The following is a 14,559-nucleotide window of genomic DNA, read 5'->3' as shown; positions in this document are numbered from 1 at the left end:
CTGTATATAAATAAAATATATTAAGTGAGATAAAATACCATTAATATTTGATTTTTAGAAGTGCATCTGGCCCTCAGTGTCTGCCAAGAAACTCTTGCCCTTCGACAGATGTAGACAAATGTAGTCTCCTATGCGGTCGCACAGATGACTGCAGGTCTGAGTGGAGATTTCAGATAGCAGAAGTTAGCAGATTGGCTGGGAGAAAATAATGAAACAATCTTTGGAAGCACGGGGTGCAAGGGGAAAAGAAAACAAATATATGGTTGAATATCATGGAACAAATCAGAGCATTTTGCATGTCTGGAATGGATTCAGAGTATTCTTGAGTCATAAGCTAACAATAATATAATAAAATATAACCTTGTTATACCTTGACTAAAAGAAAATCTTTTTTTTTTTTGTCTGTTTTACTAGGTACTTGTACTATATTAACTATATTAACATGATTTTGATGCGTGAATGGTTTTCCACCCATGGTGAATCCCCTTCATAATGGGATGGGCTTTAGGCCTCTGACCCTGATAAAGATTATAGATTATAGATAATGAGTGAGTGAGTGCATTGAAATGTCCTTTGCTCTGTAAATATTGTTTGCAGGATCAGTTGTTTTTGCCGAAATCCAGGGTGTGATAGATGCCTGTGTGAACCTCACTGGGATGCCAGACCTCACACTCTCATTCATGGTAAGAACTGATTAAATTTAATGGCACAAACATTGAACTTTTGCTGGAAATAAAGATGAAAAGCTAATCAGTTTTAGTTATTCTGTGTCAAAAGTTGTCTCACTCTTTTTGTCTTAAATTTTGAATAAAACTAATTTAATCAGAAATCAGTGTGATCACAGTTCAAGAACTGTGAATAGATTTAACATTAGGACCTTAGATTGTAACTGAAATAGTTCACAAGAGAGGGAGTGGACAAGGGAGTGAAAAAATCTGTTCTTACAACAAAGACTCATCAAAGAAGTAAACATACAACCCACATTTGATCGTAAAACATTGCAAAAGAGGCAAGACACCACTTAGGAATCGCTGCTTGATAAAAAGAACATTGCTTTATGCCTGAAGTTTGCGAAAGGGCACATGAGTACTTTACGGCTGTATCGGTAAATGTTTTGTGCATTGATTAGGCTAAAATGGCAGCAAATGTGAGTGTCTGTACATCAGGTGTAGACGTTGGGTGATGCAACAAGACAATGACCCAAAATATCAAAGTCAGTTTTTTTTTTATTCAAGTTCAAGTGACCTTTAGTCATCTCTTCTATATATTGTGCAGATATACAGAGAGACGAGAAGACGTGGCTCCAGTTTACAGTGCAACATAAAAGTAGACAACAGAAAAACAGAAAACCGATGCGTCACATGAAATACAATATATAAATATAGGATACAGAATATACAATTTAGCTAAAAATGTAGTGTTAAAAAGTGACCAGTGATATATACATGTTTAGACTGTGCAAATAAACAACAGTAGTGATAGTACAGTTATTGGTTTCAGTGCAACAAGAAGAGGTAGTCCGTATAGCAGCGTGTGCATATTTGCAGCAATGAGGTATAAAGTGCAGAGGTGCAACAGAGTTAGTCCACAGTGCGAGTGTGTGTGGGGGGAAGTATGAGTGCAGTTAATGTGTTCAGGAGCCTGATGGCTTGTGGGAAGAAGCTATCACGCATCCTGGAGGATCGAGACCTGATGCTGTGGTAACGTCTGCCGGATGGGAGGAGTGTAAAAAGTCCATGTGATGGATGTGAGGGGTCAAGCACGATGCAGGAGGCTCTTCTGATGCAGCGCTTATAGAAGATGTCCTGCAGTGGCGGAAGAGACGCTCCGATGATGTTACCAGCTGCTTTGATGATCCTTTGAAGCTGCCTGATATCGGCAACAGTGCTGTTATCGAACCAGGTGGATGCAGCTGGTCAGGACACTCTCTATGGTGCCCCTGTAAAACGCGGTGAGGGTGGGAGGGGGCAGGTTGGCTCGCTTCAGCCGTCTCAGAAAGTGGAGATGCTGCTGGGCCTTTTTGGTAATGGAGGTGATGTTGGTGGTCCAAGTGAGATTGTCTGAGATGTGGACTCCCAGGAACTTGGTGTCTTTTACAGTCTCAACCGTGGAGCCGTGGATGCTGAGTGGGGTGGTGTGGGGCGAGTTCTCCTGAAGTCGACGATCATTTCCTTTGTTTTGTCCACATTCAGCAACAGGTTGTTCTCACTGCACCAGGCAGCCAGCTGCTGTACCTCATCTCTGTAAGCCGACTCATCGTTGTTACTGATGAGCCCCACCACGGTCGTGTCATCGGCGAATTTGATGATGTGGTTCGAGCTGTGGGCGGTGCAGTCGTGAGTCAGGAGTGTGAACAGAAGTGGACTGAGAACGCAGCCCTGAGGGGCTCCGGTACTCAGCTTGATGGTGCTGGAAACGTTCTCGCCGATTCGGACGGACTGAGGTCTCTCTGACAGGAAATCCAGTATCCAATTACAGAGTGAGGTACTCAGTCCCAGCTCGCTCAGTTTCACACACAGTCTCTGGGGGATGATTGTGTTGAATGCTGAACTAAAGTCTATGACAGCAATCTAACATAAGTCTTTATTGTCCAAGTGTGAGAGGGAAAGGTGAAGTGCAGTGGATATCGCGTCCTCAGTTGACCTGTTTGTGCGATAAGCAAACTGCAGAGGGTCCAGTGAGTGAGGGAGGTTGCTTTTCACCTGTGCCATGACAAGTCTCTCAAAGCACTTCATGGTGATGGGGGTCAGAGCGATGGGCCGGTAGTCATTCAGGCAGGAAACTGAAGATTTCTTCGGCACTGGGATGATGGTGGTGGACTTGAAGCACGCTGGGACGATCATCTGGCTCAGCGAAGTGTTGAAGATGTTGTGAACACCTCGGCTAGCTGATCAGTGCAGTCTCTCAGCACACGACCAGGAATGTTGTCTGGACCTGCAGCTTTTCGTGGGTCAACCTTGGCGAGGGTTCTCCTCACATCGGCTGCAGGCAGAGTGATGGTCTGGTCGGTGATGGGAGGCATGGCTTTCGTCGTGTGCGTGTTGTTCAGTGTATCGAGTTCAGTGTATCGAACCGTGCATAGAACTTGTTCCTCTCCTCGGGGAGTGTGGCATCCCTGTACAGCTGCTTGGTGCTGGCCTGTACTGAGTGACAGCCTGGATGCCCTGCCACAAACTGCGAGTGTCTTTTGTGTTGTTTTGTGTTGATTCTGAATCTTTTTTGCGTGCGCTCTCTTTGCTTGGCGTATAGAGCGAGAGAGGTTAGCCCTCGCTGTTCTGAGGGCAGCTTTACTTCCGGACCAGAAAGCAGCATCTCTCTCTCTCAGCAGAGCACCACCTGTGGTGTGAACCAGGGCTTCTCGTTGGCTCTGGTGGTGATGTTCTTTAGGACTGCAACATCCTCTATGCATTTGGTGATGTAACAAGTCACAGATTCCGCAAACTCGTCCAGGTTAACGCAGCCGTTGTACGTCGCCGCCTCTCTAAAAATATTCCAGTCCGTGCACTCGAAACAGTCCTGGAGTGCTGAGACGGCTCCACTGGGCCAGACTCTGATGGTCTTCCTGGCAGGTCTTGTGCGTTTCAGCAGTGTTGAGTATGCAGGCAGCAACATCACTGTGGCGTGGTCTGAGGAACCGATGTGTGGGCGCACTGCCGCTTTGTAGGCACCACGCACGTTGGTGTACACTTTATCCAGGCAGTTCTCCCCTCTGGTAGCAAAGTCCACATGTTGATGGAATTTGGGGAACACTGACTTCAAGTTTGCGTGGTTAAAATCGCCGGCAATGATGAGAAATCCATCCGGGTGCGTGGTCTGGAGCTTGCTGATAGCCTCGTACAGTTCAGCTAGCACCAGATTAGCATTAGCGCTAGGCGGCAGGTACATGGCTACGATTAGCACCACGGGGAATTCTCTCGGCAGGTAAAACGGCGGCACTTTATGATAAGAAACTCTACATGTGGTGAGTCCTTACCTGAATGTGAAAGTGAAGTGATTGTCATTGTGATAAACAGCACTGAAAGGCACCCAGAGAGAAGTGTGTGGGGACGGTGCTTTGCTCAATGGCACCTTGGCGGATTGGGATTCAAAACGGCAACCTTCTGATTACAGGGCCGTTCCTTAACCAATAGGCCACCGCTGCCCCAAAAAGAGCAGCAAAGCACGAGCTAGCCAGGAGTCAAACCTTGAATCTTCAGATCCATAGTCAGACACATTATACATTGAGTCACTGGCTCCTAAAGGTTTGGCAGCGGTGGGATGTCTTCAGAAACACTTTTGGACTGGCCAAGTCAGAACCCAGACCACAACCTAAGAAATGTTCTGCAATGACTATGAATAGACAAGAGCTAAAGCAGTTCTGCCAAGAAGAATGGACTATGATTCCTATTGAACAAAGTGTAGCTACAGAAAGCACCTGGTTAAGGTTGTCGATGCTAAGGTTCAACCAGTTATTAATTCCAAGGGTTTACATACTTTTTCCACTAGCAGTATGAGTTGTTTATGATTGTTCTCAATGAAGACATTTTTTTATTTTAGGCTTTATAATAGGGTTTGCTAAAAATTTAATTCTTCAGTATACTTCACTTCTCATAATTATTACACGTATCTATTGGTAAGTAATCTCAGTAAACCATAGAGACGTATATGTGATTTTGGGCTATATACAGTACATATGTGTTTTTTTTTATTTTCATGACCATTTACATTGGTAGATTCACACTGAAGGCATCAAAACTATGAATGAACACATGTGGAGTTATACACTTAACAAAAAAAGGTGAAAAAAATGAAAACATGTTTTATTTCTATTTTTTTCTAAAACTAGATTACTGGTTTTCCAACAGTCTTGAAGAAGTTCCCAGAGCTGTTTAGCACTTGTTGGCCCCTTTGCCTTCACTCTGCGGTCCAGCTCACCCCAAACCATCTCAATTGGGTTCAGGCCCGGTGACTGTGGAGGCCAGGTCTCCACTTTTTGTTAAGTACATAACTCCAAATGTGTTCATTCATTTTGACGCCTTCAGTGAGAATCTACCAATGAAGAATACACATTAAATCTACCATAATGAAGAATACACATTGAATGAGAAGATGTCAAAACTTTTGGCCTGAACTGTATAAAATAAATGTTGTATTTTCGGATCATGACTGTCATGAATACTATGTTACGGAATAGTTGTACCTGTCACACAATCCTTTTTTTATTTGAAATTACCAAGCTATTGTTTTGTGAAACACTTGACTGTTTGAAGTTCATGATTAGCTCCTGTTCTGAAAACAGACTTCTCTTTAGAATCCTCGACTCCTGGATGATGTGAGTTTTCACCCATGTGTTCGCTTCAAACGCTGGGAGTCTGAGAGGGTTCTCTCCTTTATTCCTCCTGATGGAAACTTCCGGCTCCTCTCTTACCATGTTAGTGCACAGAAGTAAGTATATGGGAGTCTCCCTGTAACAGGAATGACTTTTTATTTCTTTGTGCTGGAATTCAGGCCCTACTGAGAATAATCTGTGCTTTCGTTGCGACATACTTGCTGACATAACTTTGTTTTGGATGAATTTTGTTGTACTGTATTTTATTTACTTCCTGTTTTTCTCTTCTCAGTCTAGTTGCCATTCCTATTTATGTAAAGCAGAACATCAGTTTCTTTGAGACTGGCTCTTCAGGACGGCTAGACATCACAGTGGGCCCTAAACAGACAATGGGCAAGACTGTGGAGGCTGTTTTTGTTACAATAAACATGCCCAAAGTTGTCCTAAGTGCCAATCTGACAGCAACCCAGGGAAACTATACCTACAACCCAGTCACCAAGGTAAAGATCCATATCAAAAGAACATGAAAATGCAAAATAAATTGGCTGAACAAGAATAATATTTATTTATTTTAAATTAGAAAAATAACAATAATGAAAACTAAAATGAAAATATAAGTTGTATAAAAAAAAACTATATAAAATGCCAATAATCAATGCAATAAATGAACTACATTACATCTACATTATTGTATCATGCCATTGCTTGAATCAGTTCTTTTTACACATAGTAACACACATCCTCATAGACTGTGCATATTATAGCGTATAATGCAACCTCCAGATCGTTTGTTAAAAAAAACAAAAACAAAACACCTGTGGGCAGAATAGTGTTCTATACCTGTGTGGAGTGCAGGATGAGTCCCTACAGCCAAAAGTTTTGACAATGACAAATTTTTCTGCTTCATTGTTTTTAGATCTTTTTATCAGTTGTTTCTGTGGTGTATTGAAGTATAATTCTAATTTAGTATAATTATAATGTTATTAGTTTCAAATGCTGTTATTGACAATTAAGTTTATGCAAAGAATCAATGCAGTGTTGCAGCCCTGTGTTGCAATTCATGCTGGCATGCTGTTAATCAACTTCTTTGCCAGTTCCAGACTGATTGAAACCCATTCCTGCATAATCAGTGTTTAGAATTGGTCAGAATTTGTGGGGATTTTTTTGTCTACCTGCCTCTTGAGGATTGCAGTTCTCGATTAATGTTTAAGGAGTTTCCTGGCCATGGACCCCAAATTTCAGTGTTTAATGTCACTTTGGCCTTGTGGCTTTTTTACCATGTGATAAGGTTTGATCTTCTTTCAGAATATACAGAGGCAGCAACGTCTATCGGCAGGGGTGCGGTATTTAAACTGCGTATGGGGCTATTGATTAATTTTTCATTTATTTACTATCAGACATGATATTGAGTTTTTTTTTTTTTTATATGTTTGTTTATGTGAATGGCATTGGAATTGTGTTTTGTTCATGTAGTTTTGATTTTGGTGTGCCTTTAGTCGAGATTCTCCATGTTAAGATGAAATGCGATATGTATGAATTTATACATGTTTATGGGTGTTAACATTTTGTTTAATGTGCTGTCTATGGGCGCAGGGGCCTTAGCTTTGAAGTTTAATTAGTGTTGCACCCATTACTAGAAAGGAAGGAAATGTGAGGGGAAAGGAAAAGGTTGTAACATTAGGTTTGTTTTGTGTCTTCTATGTTACGTCTTATTTTGACTGGTATATGTAATTGTACTGTATGACCTTCCTTTTTCTTTTACCCTTTCATGTGCTGTGCTGAATCATGAATTATGCATTTCAGTTAATGAATGAAAACTTTTGTTATAAAACTAACATTAACAATGCTAACGGGCTGAGGACATGATGAATCGTGAAATTTGGTCATGTTTAGGACATGTGATTTGTCTTTGTTGGAAAACTGAAAGTGTGACCGTTGTTGCTCTGTAAAATGAATTGGCTTCAATTAGAGTATGGAGGGTGAAAAAGAGTAGTGGAGGATAGGGGGATGAGTAGAAAGAGGTTAAATGTGGTTAAATTGGTTGAATAGGTGATATATGTGGTGACTGGATGGCTGAAAGTGTGACTGTTGTTGCTCTGTAAAATGCATGGGAGTGAATGGGAGGATGGAGTGATATATAAAAGGAGGGGTTTGGGTGAAAAAGGAAAATTAAATTGGCCTTTCATGAAGGTGTATATTTTATTCAATTTGTGGGCATGGAACTGCTTTCAATATGGGGAGACTTGGAATGTCTCCAATACTCCACACTCTTTTGAGAATCGCAATAGCATTCGGAGACAACAACAAGAATGGCAGTCCATTTCACATTAACTGCTCTAAAGTCTGGGATTATTTCACCCTAGATAAGGCTAAGAAAAAACTATTTGCAAGTTTGATGAAGTGAGAAAGGAAGTTAAGATGTTCCTCACAGAGCCAGCAATATCCAGAAAGGAAGACCCTCTTTGATGGTGGAATGAAAATGAAGTGTGTTTTCCCACACTGTTGAACCTGGCAATATATTGTGCATCTACCCTATCAGAGTGAATCTGCTCTACATCGTCTCTGTCAGAAGAGAGGAAATCTGACCTGAGGCCACGTTGAAATGCTGACATTCCTTAGTATGTCTGTGAAGGTTCTCAGTCATCCAGGTCATGCTTGTCTCAAAACTGGCAACTGGACTTGTTATGGATCCTTGACAATGTTTTGCCCTTCCATTCCAGAGGGCTTTCTCAAGTCTGACGGACTGGCAGGAGCAGCAGGTTTATAAACCATGTGGAATCCCACCTTCAGGATTCCACATGGTTTATAAACCTGCTGCTCCTGCCAGTTGTTCCACTTCTGGGATGTCCATCTCCCTGGCTTTTCATCTATGTTAATGAGACTACTTGAGCCAGAGTGTGAACGACTTTGAAACCTCCTGGGTACAGTTGAAAGAACTGCATTGTACGGGGCTGATAGATTAAGTTTAAGGCCACCTCCTCTGTTTTAATAAGGGTTATTCAATCTTGCAGTAAACTGCTTCTCTCACACCTCGTTTGAAGCAATCATCCTCCCGGTCCAAAATTCTAACTTCATTGTCTTCAAACGAGTGGCTTTTGCCCTTCAGATGTAGGAGGACTGCTGAGTCCTGTCCTGATGTCCTGCATATACCACATTGCTCTGTTTGTGTCTGGGTGTTTTGTCCTTGGGGTGAACCAGTTTCTGTCTCAGAGTGTTGCCTGGTTTGAAATTAACGAGGATGTTGTGTTTGTTAAAAATCCTCCTGAGCTTTTCAGACAACCCTGCAAAATTAGGAATATCAACATTTTTATGTTTGTTCTGTTCCCTGTTGCAGTTGCAGCAGTGCTCTTATTGGATCTTCTCCTGGATTTCATAAATTCCCAGTTCGGATATCTATATGTTCTGATTGACTCCTTGATATGCTTGTGTTCTTTCTCCTTTCCCTCTGTTCTAGTGGGATTTTTTTCTGCCTGGTGGTGTAGGGTTCTGATTACTCCCAGTTTGTGTTCCAGAGTGTGGTGGAAGTCAAACAGCAAGTACTGATTTGTATGTGTGGAATAGAAGGGCGAAACCTTGTGAAGGATCCATAATAAGTCCAGTTGCCAGTGAAATAAACTTTTTTGGGATTCCTTAGTATGAATAAACTGATTTTGAAATAGCCTTACAACTGTGTCCTTAAAATGTATAAAATAAGTCTTTGCATGAAGTATCATTCTTGTCTTTATTATTTGCCGCAATATTTAAATAACCTTATGGTAAATGTAAAAGCTGGTAGCTAAATAGGGGCCATTTAATAATTGTACAATTAATAATTGAATGAGTCAGAATGTACATTCTGGAATATGGATGATATTAAGCTGTATCATTATTGGTTTCTTTTTAACTTAGACCCTCGTATGGGATATTGGGAAGCTGAGTCAACAGAAGCTGCCCAACCTGAAAGGTAGTCTGACCCTGCAGTGTGGAGCTCCTAAACCAGAGGAGAGCCCCAGCCTGAACATTGACCTCAAAATCCAGCAGCTTGCTATCTCAGGTAGGAATGTATGTAGCAATGTAGAACTTGCCTCTTTAACTGCATTAGTACATACTTAAGTACATACTTGTGATGTAAAAACCACAATAAGTAATTCCCTGAATTCACTGTGACTTATACAGGGCTGATAGCATTTATGTGCCTTGCCAGATTTCTGGCATACCGACGTGGCTGCAAAATAAATAAAGATATATTGGGTTCTCCTGCTGATCTCACACGTGATCTGAAAAATAGGGAAGGGGAGACCTTGGAGCTAGATGGCAAAATTATGCACTTGCTAGTGGATGTGTTCTGAGAGTGGGATTTCTATTTATATAAAACTTTTCTCTGATGTTACTGAATCAGGAACAGCCTAGTGAGGAGGGAAATTTTTTTTTTCCAAAATCATATGAAACAAGCCTTTAATTTGTCAGTAATCCACCGGTCATGGCACGCTGTGCACATCTGGGTTCACAATTGTGCGAATGCATGATATTATGTGTATTTGGACTGAAGCGACAATATATTATGTAATTCTCACAAACTTTACAACTAACTAAACTGAGATCTGCTCAGTCTCTCTCAGTATGTTAACTGCATGTTCCGGATTGGAGTTTGGTAACACAGGTTAGAGCTGTAAATTAATTTCTATAATTTAATTTTTGCTTACATGGTAAATGAGCGGTCAGCAAACACAAACTTCTGGTCTTTAGTGCCTTTTTTTCTCCAAATGATTTGTAAATTTGTTTCAGTGATTGGTTAAAGGTTTTTGCATTTTGTAAATAAATGTATTAAATGTTAATCTCTGCCAGCCTCATCAGGGGATGGTGAACACATAAACAACATATATAAAACTCTGGGGCTAACTCCTGTTCTTCCAGGTGGTGAGCCAAATAAATACAGAGTATGTATTATTGCAGAGGGTTTATTACTTTTTCAACATGACAAATTTGTACCTAAAACCTGAAATTTCCTATTTATATCCAGCAGTTCCTTCATACTACTAAAAGTGTGTTGCATACATGGCACCCCCACTCTGCTCACCTCCCAGGCATCACCCCTGCTTATAAGTTATGCAGTTCAGTAGACAAACAAACAAATCTGTAAGCAGGCTAATAGAAACACTCAAGATGGTTGTATACTTGTGCACACTCTTAAACTAATAATTAAAAAACAACATTCAGTCTTCTTAATAGTTTGTCCAAAACTAACTTTATTTTGGTTAAGACTTTCTCTACTTTCTTCTTTTTAGCTTCAGCTTTCTACCAGACAGTTCAAGATGTAGTAGCCTAGTGGGTTACACACTCACGTATTAACTAGAAGACCTGGGATCAAACCCTACTTTACTACCATTGTGTCCCTGAGCAAGACACTCTAATGGGACTCTCTCTGTAACTACTGATAGTAAGTTGCTCTGCATAAGGGTGTCTGATAAATGCCGTAAATGCAAGATTTTGGCCAAAGAGTGGATTGCATTTGGAACTGTTCAGAATTTCTGCAAGCTAAAGAAAAGCAACACCAAACATACACTATCACCATGGGTATTTACATTTAAGGCATTTGGCAGATGCCCTTATCCACACCGACTTACAACGTGCTTCCATGTTACAATTAATGAAGTGATCAATTCTGGTTCACTAGGACCCCCAACTATGAATACAATATTTTTATTCACTCTGTTGTAGTTTCTATACATAAAACAGACAATAAGAAGGTTACAAGTTTATCTAAATATTCTATAAAGAGGAAGGTCTTGAGCTGCCGTTTGAAAATGCTCAGTGACTGAGCTGTTCTGACCTCAAGTGGAAGTTAATTCCACCACTGAGGGGCCAAGACAGAGAAGAGTCTAGATGAGTGTCCTTTTACCTTCAGAGATGGAGGGACCAGGTGAGCAGTACTGGAGGCTCGGAGTATACAAGGTGCAGTGCGAGGTGTAATAAGGGCTGTGAGGGAGGATGGTGCTACTCCATGTTTGACTTTGTAGGCCAGCATCAGTATTTTTAATCTGATGCGTACATCTACTGGGAGCCAGTGGAGGGAATGTAGCAGAGGGGTGGTGTGGGAGAATTTGGGAAGGTTGAAGATCAGTCGTGCTGCTGCATTCTGTATTAGTTGTAGAGGTCGGATGGTACATAGAGGTAGACCAGCTAGAAGGGAGTTACAGTAATCGTTAGATTACTAAGGACTGAACCAGTAGCTGGGTGGCCTGTGTTGATAGATAAGGACGGCTTTGTCTGATATTGTAGAGATGGAATCTACAGGAGTGGGAAAGATTGCTGATGTGAGTCGAGAAGGAGAGTTGGTTGTCTATTGTTACTCCAAGGTTGCGGGCTGTTGTAGAAGGCGAGACCAGTGAGTTGTCTAGGTAAATAGCAAGATCCTGATGTTGTGAAGAATCTACTGGAATGAATATTAGTTCAGATTTGGTGGGATTGATAATCCATGTGAGTATGATGTTCTGTTAGTGATATTAAGTGTAGAAGCCATTTATAATCACTTTGGGTATGGTGTTCTTTTGTGGATTTGGGGGATTGTATTGCACAAACCCCATTAGGTTGTATTGCACTGGATGCTACATGTGTATACAGTGGGTATGGAAAGTATTCAGACTTAAAATTTTCACTTTGTGTTAAATTGCAGGCACTTGCTAAAACCATGTCACTGAGCAAAGCACCGTCCCCAAACACTGCTCCCCAAGCGCCTGTCATGGCTGCCCACTGCTCACTAAGGGTGATTTGAAGACAATCACTTCTTTTCCATTTCAACTGTGTGCTTAGGGTCATTGTCTGGTTGGACAGTCTGAGGTCCTGGTTTTCGTACTTTTCTACCTGTACTTGCATTCATGTCTGTGAAGATTCTCAGTCACCAGATGAATTTGTCTGAAAGTTGAATCATGGCAACTGGACTTTCTTTCTATAAGGTAGAGACGTTTCATTCTGCATCCACAGAAATTTGTCAATCTGAGGGAAGTTGGCTTGTGCCCAAAGTGATCTTCAGCCAGTTCCTTTGACCTCATGATTCTCATTTGCACTGACATGCATTATGAGCTATAAGGTCTTATATAGACAGGTATGTGGCTATCCTAATTTATAACCAGAAGAAATGGACAGCACCTGAGTTAAATATATAAGTGTCACAGCAAAGGGTCTGAATAACCAGAACCATGTGATATTTCAGTTTTTCTTTGTTAATAAATCTGCTAAAATATCAACAATTCAGTTTTTTTTCTGTCAGTATGGCATGCTGTGTGTACATTAATGAGGAAAAAACTTAAATGGCTGCAATATAACAAAGAGTTTAAGGGGGTTTGAATACTTTCTGTACCCTCTGTATTTATAATGACCTGCACCTGAGTAAATGGTGTAGATGGTGGAAGAAACACAGTTCTTACTCATAAATTGTAGCCTGGATGTTTTTTGTATATCCAATGCTGTGCAGTCCTGATACCTTTCAATAATGCAATCCCTCTGATGCTTAATAAGCTCTATTGGCAAATATGGCTTTCGATGTAGCAAAACTGTTTAAAAGTAAGGAAAATCTTACTAGGATCCTACTCCGCTGTATTTGGGGTTAACTGATGTGGGGCGTGTATCAAGAACACTGAATGCTCTAATAAAAAGGTGCTGCAACAAGGTATTAGTTTAAGGGTGTGCACAGGGTTGTGTCAGCCTTGTTATTCCACTGAATTCTATAAGTCACATTAAAATTATGAAATCTTTGGAAATTGTTTATTGTTTTTTGTTTACACAAATCGGGCTTTTCTAGCGGGTGTGCACATTTTTTGTATCCACTGTATGTCTGAATATAGTTACCAATGTAAATACTTGGCAATCTATACACCTTTCAAATGTGTCTTGTCTGTGTACTAACATGTCCTCACTCTGCTCCTCTCACAGGACTGAAGGTGAATCGGTTGGACATGTATGGGGAGAAGTACAAGCCTTTTAAAGGTGTCAAGTATGTCTCAAAAGCTGGAAAGTTTCAGGTCCGAACATAAGTGTATTTCCCGGATATTAACATTTAGTAGTGCTTAATGTATATTTGATTTGAAATTTCTCTTAAGGGAAAGGGACTTTTGGAAGTTTGCTCAGTTCATTTTCATGGTCAGGTTATAGCTAATACATCAGCTCAAATCAGTCATTGTCACCATGGTGCTTTTCACTAGTGTGATTGTGTCCATGTCCATGAAGTGACTGCCATTTTGCATAATGCTTATAGTACTCTAATTACATTCTTACTGAAGAAAGCACACATATAACGCATATTATTTTAAAAATAATGTGTATTAAAATATACACCTTGATTTAAGAGATTTTTTTCCCCCAGAGGTACGACTTGCCTGAGTGTATGGCAATTACTATTTGGTTGTATATATTTACAAACAAAGAGAACTCACATTTAAAGTGTTGAAAAAATAAAATGATTAGTGTCCGTTGTGTTATTTGGTCAATTTTAGTTATGTTCTCTTATTTTGGAAGAATTTTTAAAAATAATTTTAATAGGCCTCATTTATCAATCTAGCACCCTAGAAAACCGGATGTATGATCATTTCTATGTCCATTTTGTAATTTTATTTGATTTGTTATAATTATTCACTGAAAGCAAGGGGTTAAATTGATTAAACCAATTGATCAATCAAAAAAAATCTGAAAATGTCTCACTTTATAGTAAAGTAAAACCAGGTTTTTGTCAGAATATTGGAGACAGTGCAGGTACCATGGCGGAGGTAAAAAGTTATATAAAAAAACAAATCAATCAGAATTCATATCAAATCAGAAACAATGTATTGCTCTAGATTAAGCAATGAAATCTGTCTAGATCCATGCAAAACACATAAAAAGAGACTGTATATAAAGACATAGTAAAGCACGCTACGCTTGCTTGTGAATCGCAAAAAAATGTATATTTAGTTTTTGTTTAAATAGACAAACAACATGGAAAAGGAGAAAAAGGACAACAACTAGATTTATATCAACAACATTTATTTCTTATATATCCCTTAATCACATACAGTATGTCTCAACAGGCTTTGACAGGCCCTACAGTTGACACCCACCACACTTGACCCTTTTGCAAACAAGCAAAAACTACACTTAAAAAAAGTCTAGCAGAAAGAAAGGAAGAAATCTTGGGAAGGAGTAATACAGCGAGGGACCCAGTTCCAGGGTAGAGTGAGCCTGCAAATGGTGTCAGTGCAAGGTCGGTGATGATTTGTCCAAGGAAGAAAAAAGAAAAGGGC

General features: G+C 40.3%; 1 protein-coding gene across 1 annotated transcript; it reads left to right on the top strand.

Annotated features, from left to right (window-relative positions):
• The first annotated feature begins 474 nt into the window (after positions 1 to 474).
• LOC114773152 (AP-3 complex subunit mu-1-like) lies at positions 475 to 14,299 on the top strand. The gene is made up of 5 exons (XM_028965689.1): positions 475 to 683; positions 5,291 to 5,424; positions 5,601 to 5,808; positions 9,197 to 9,341; positions 13,217 to 14,299. The coding sequence occupies exons 1-5, from the start codon at positions 657 to 659 to the stop codon at positions 13,315 to 13,317; spliced, it is 615 nt and encodes a 204-aa protein (XP_028821522.1). The 5' UTR covers positions 475 to 656; the 3' UTR covers positions 13,318 to 14,299.
• Positions 14,300 to 14,559: the final 260 nt, after the last annotated feature.

This window comes from Denticeps clupeoides, unplaced genomic scaffold, assembly GCF_900700375.1.
Source record: "Denticeps clupeoides unplaced genomic scaffold, fDenClu1.1, whole genome shotgun sequence".
Classification (NCBI taxonomy): domain Eukaryota; kingdom Metazoa; phylum Chordata; class Actinopteri; order Clupeiformes; family Denticipitidae; genus Denticeps; species Denticeps clupeoides.
The sequence above is the reverse complement of the archived record's forward strand: the minus strand, read 5'-3'. Positions and strand labels throughout refer to the sequence as shown.

Coding starts and splice junctions, on each gene's coding strand:
- LOC114773152 (XM_028965689.1), top strand. CDS start 657: ATGCCAGACCTCACACTCTCATTCATG. Junction 684..5,290: donor ACCTCACACTCTCATTCATG/GTAAGAACTGAT, acceptor ACTTCTCTTTAG/AATCCTCGACTCCTGGATGA. Junction 5,425..5,600: donor TACCATGTTAGTGCACAGAA/GTAAGTATATGG, acceptor TTCTCTTCTCAG/TCTAGTTGCCATTCCTATTT.